Source organism: Orycteropus afer, unplaced genomic scaffold, assembly GCF_000298275.1.
Source record: "Orycteropus afer afer isolate SDZICR_OR568_19922 unplaced genomic scaffold, OryAfe1.0 scaffold00224, whole genome shotgun sequence".
Lineage (NCBI taxonomy): Eukaryota > Metazoa > Chordata > Mammalia > Tubulidentata > Orycteropodidae > Orycteropus > Orycteropus afer.
In genome coordinates this window covers 3880105-3884641 of record NW_006921811.1, presented here as the reverse complement: position 1 = coordinate 3884641, position 4537 = coordinate 3880105, and the positions used below count along the sequence as shown (strand labels likewise).

General features: G+C 56.8%; 1 protein-coding gene across 1 annotated transcript in view; it reads right to left on the bottom strand.

Moving 5' to 3' along the window:
- NSG1 (neuronal vesicle trafficking associated 1) overlaps positions 1-4537 on the bottom strand; it is a 36218-nt gene that overhangs the window by 13275 nt on the left and 18406 nt on the right. The window contains exon 3 of the mRNA XM_007948784.2: positions 52-162. Within this exon, the coding sequence (XP_007946975.1) occupies positions 52-162 (111 nt within the window). The remainder of the gene's footprint in view (positions 1-51; positions 163-4537) is intronic.

Sequence of the window (4537 nt, the reverse complement as noted above, 5' to 3'; positions counted from 1 at the left end):
CCACCACCAGGGCATGGGGCCCAGGGCCACGGGAGCCACATGGAGCTTTACCTTGAGGACGAAGCCATCAGGACACGCGCGGTCATACTTGTACACCTTGTAGACGACCAGGAAGACGACACAGGTGAGAAAGGCCAGGGCGAAGAGGACCAGCACCGAGACCTGCGGGCAGAGGCCGGGGTGTCAGCGGAGGCTCGGGGGAGCACACGGACTGGCTGACGGGGTGGATGGACAGTCACCGAGTGACAGATGATGGAGCACAGAGACGGACGGATGACAGACACAGACTGACACACAGTTACCAATGGACGGACAGACACACACAGACACGGGCACACGCACACAGACAGTTACAGACGGACAGACCTACAGATGGACATACACAGACCAATACAGACAAAAACATGGACGCAGACGGGAGTGGAGACAACAGACCGCTGAGGATGCAAATTCACACGGACACAGACAGACAGAAGCACACACGCATAAGGAGAGACCATCTGTGAAAGGAGGCACAAAACACAGAACCCGAAAGCCTCAAAAGCATCCACAAAATGCCAACCCAAAGCCCCACTGCTGTCGCCTCCGACTTGGGGCGGCCCCCGTGTTTCTCAGGAGAACTGGGGTTCAAAGGGTCCCCAGCGGCTGAGCTTTCACAAGTAGATCACGAGGCCTTTCCTGCAAGACCTCTGTGGGTAGGGCTCGAGCTGCCAACCTTTTACTCAGCAGCTGAGCATATTAACCGTTTGCACCACCCAGTGCCTCCTAGAATTATCTTAAGACCAGCAATTCTGCTCCAGATACATGCCCCAAAGACTTAAAAACAGGGACTCAGAGACTGGTGCCCAGATGTTCACTGGAGCACGATCCACAGTAGCCAAAAGGTGGAAACAGCCTAATGCCCGTCAACAGATGAACAAAATGTGCTAAACACACATATGGGAATAGTACTCAGCCCTGAAGAGGAATGAAGGCCTAAAGCATGCCCCACAGATGAGCCTTGAAAACATCATGCTGAGCAAACAGTCACAAAAGAACCAACGCCCCCACGCACATGAAATACTGAGGACAGACACGTGGGTAAGACAGCAGATGGTGGCTCCTGGGGGCAGGGAGGAGGGGCACCGGGCAGCAGTGCTTCACGGTGCAGGTTTCTGTGGGGGAATGAAAACCTGGGAACAAAGAGTGGTGATGGTCACAACATGGTGAATGCAATCAGTGTCACGGAACCGTGCCCTTAAAATGGTCAACACGGCACGTACGACAGGACATACATTTTACCACAAGATCAGAAAATAACATAAAGTTGGAACCCAGAGAGGCCTCTAGGCTGAGAGAATAACTTTTGTGGGGACACGGGGACAACAGCCTCACCCCCTCTCTCAGGGCAGAAAGCCTCCAATTTGCTTGGCCCTGGACACTGTTTGAGGCAGGCTTACCACAGCCTTGAGGGCCCAGAGTACCCCGGGCTCAATCACAGCTCCAGCACTCGGCTGAGGCCACGACCAAGTGGCCTCGCCACCTGCCCTGGATGCTGCAGAGAGCGGGGAACAGGAGACTGGGGACGAAAGAGGGTCTGCGTTTGCGAGAGGAAGCCCACAGTTGCCCCAGGAGACGCCGCCGCTGGAGGAGCAGCTCCCACGGGCGGGTTCTGAATGACACCTCACCGGCCCGCAAAGCGGGTGCCGGGCAGCACCAGGCCCAGCTCTGAGCCCACTGCTGGTGGCTTCGGGCAAGTCACTTAGCTCCTCTGTGCGGCAGGTGGCAGCGCTGGGCTCTAACGCCAGGCAGCCGACCCCCAGCCAGCCTGGGCTGCTGTCCCCCCTGAATCCATCCCTCCTGCCGGCTGTCCCTGTAGGCTTCCCAGGGTCTCTCCGCAGGTGAAACTCAAAGGACTGCCTGTCCACGGTGATGCAACATCACCGACTTCCCCGGTGACCCTGTGCGCCCACCACGCTGTGAGCTGCATTGCCTCAGCCGACTCACGGTGACCTCATGTACAGCAGAGAGAGGTGTCACCCGTCCTGCACCTGCTTCATGGTCCTCGGCATGTTTTGAGTCCGCAGCTGTGGCCAGTGTGTCAGCCCATCTCGTGGAGGGAGTCCTCTCATGTTCGCCGACCCTTGACTTGAGCACACATATGGCCTCCCATAGCAACTGGTCTTTCCTGATGACCGAAGTCAAAGTCCCACCATCCGTGCTTCTACAAAGCATTCGTGGCGCCCACCATGGGTGACCCTGCTGGTATCTCACATCCCAGCGGCACAGCTTCCAGCAACACACAAGCCACCAGAGTAAGACCATCGACAGAGAAATTGTTAGGGTGACAGTGGTGTGCCATCTATCGTGACTCATAGTGCTATCGATCCCAGGGGACACAGCAGAACGGCCCATGGGGATCCCTCATCGTAACCTTTACAGATGCAGCTGCAGGTCTTTTCTCCCGTGGAGCAGCTGCTGGGTTCGAACTGCCCACCTTTCAGTTAGCAGCCGAGTGCTTCACTTGTGCGCCACCAGGGCTCACTGACAGACGGATGGTGGCGTTCTGTGTTCTGAGATACGGTCTGGCACGAGGCAGGCTAGGGAGCCCTGCTACAGGGTGGCATCAGGCCCTGGGGAGCCAGGCGTCTGCCAAGCCTGCCCTTAAACATGGAAGCTGTGTGGAGTGGGGATCACAGCACCCCATCTGCTTCAGGTTAAAAATAGCCCCCAGCTCTCTCGGCAGGGCTGCGGGGAAACCGCTTCCCGCGGGGGCTTCCTCCTGGAACCTCGCCTGGGACACTCATCCAGGATTCCCAGGCCTGACGAACCGAGAAATGAGAACACAGCAGTCCCGGAATAAGCAGGGAGACGGCAAAGCCATCAATCCAGGAAGGCAGACAGCAGCCTGGCCAAGCCCTGCCTGGCTGGCTCCCTGGCTGCACCGTGAGGGGGACAGAGGGTGGCCAGGAACCCTGGGCCCCTGCATGCCGTGAGAGGCCAGGCAACCTGCTCAAGGTCCCACAGTTGGCAGGGGACAAATTCTGAGCCAGTTCGGGATCTTTCTTGGGAAAGTTCCGTGGTTCTCCCCTCAGGCCCCATCAGACTTTAATAACCACAGAGGGGACGCCATGGCTCATGGTGAGTTTAACTCAGCACTGCTAGGCACTTCCCAGGTCTGACCTGGGCACATGTCTCACCTATGAGGTGGAGGAGCAAGGTCTTACACCCTCACACGTCTACCAGAAGAGACGGATGGGGCAGCGGCTTGAGAGCGTGTCAGCAGACATGCTGGGCCCCAAAGGGGTGGCGGTAGCTGAATTGGCGCCCAACTCACAGCGACCCCACGTCCATGGCTCTGATCTTTAGGGAAGCAGGCAGCCAGACCATTTTACTGCCGTGCCACCAGGTGGATTTCAATAGCTAATCTTTGGGTTAGGAGTTGATCACAAACTGTTTGTGCCACCCAGCTTCCTTGGGCCCCAAAGACTAGAACTCTTTTAGGGGGCCCCAGGACCAGCTCACCTGCCCTGAAGATACTCTCTTTCTCTCTCTCTCTCTGCTGTGGTTCCTGTCCTGCCCCATGCTGCCAGGCGGCTGCCCCTTACCTGCCAGCGCCCAGGGCCAGCTCTACTGCCTCCAGGCACCCTCTCTGGATCACCCCTGGACGCCTACTGTGCATAGATGCACCATGTAACCCAGCATCCATCTTCTACATCAACTCAAAAGTGTGTCCTGTCCTAGAGACCTTTAGGACCCTGCCTGAGACAACGAGAGAGAGTCCAGAACAAAGGGTGGAAGTCCTGAGCCAGACAGAGGCGTTTCCCTAGGCCTCTGCATGTCTTTCGGCGTCCCTCTGACACACTACTCTGAGCGTCCTCTGCAACCAAATTCTGGCCAGTCAGTCCCGACTCGCGGCAACCCCACGCAGGTCCCAGCAGAACTACGCTGCACAGGGTTTTCCGTGGCCATCACCTTTATGGGAAGGAGCCCTGGTGGCACAGTGGGTAAGCACTCAGCTGCTAACTGAAAAGTCCACAGTTTGAGCCCCCCAGAAAAGACCTGGTGATCTGCTCCCATAAAGATTAGACCAAAAAACCAAACCCACTGCCCTCGAATCCATTCCAACTCATAGCAGCCCTGTGGAACAGAGTAGAACTGTCCAATAGGGTTTCCAAGGCTGTAAGTGTCCACGGAAGCTGATCACCATAGCTCTTCCCCGAGGAATGGCTGGTGGGTTCAAGCCACTAACCTTTTGTTTCACATCCAAGTGCTTTAACCACTGCACCACCACTGCTCCCTATCAAGTTACCCTGTCCTACAGAGCTGCTCTGAGTCAGAACCACTCAGCACACAACAGCCTTCAAGCCAACAGGTCACCGGGCCCTTCTTCTGTGCACCAGTGGACAGGTTCGAACCACAAACCTTTAGGTTAGTACCTGAGCACAAACCACACCACTGAGGGGCCTTGACAGCTACAATGCTGTCATAAATCTCAACAGGCATTTCCTGACAGCGGCCAGAAACGGGCCTGAGAATCCCCAGCACACTACCCAGC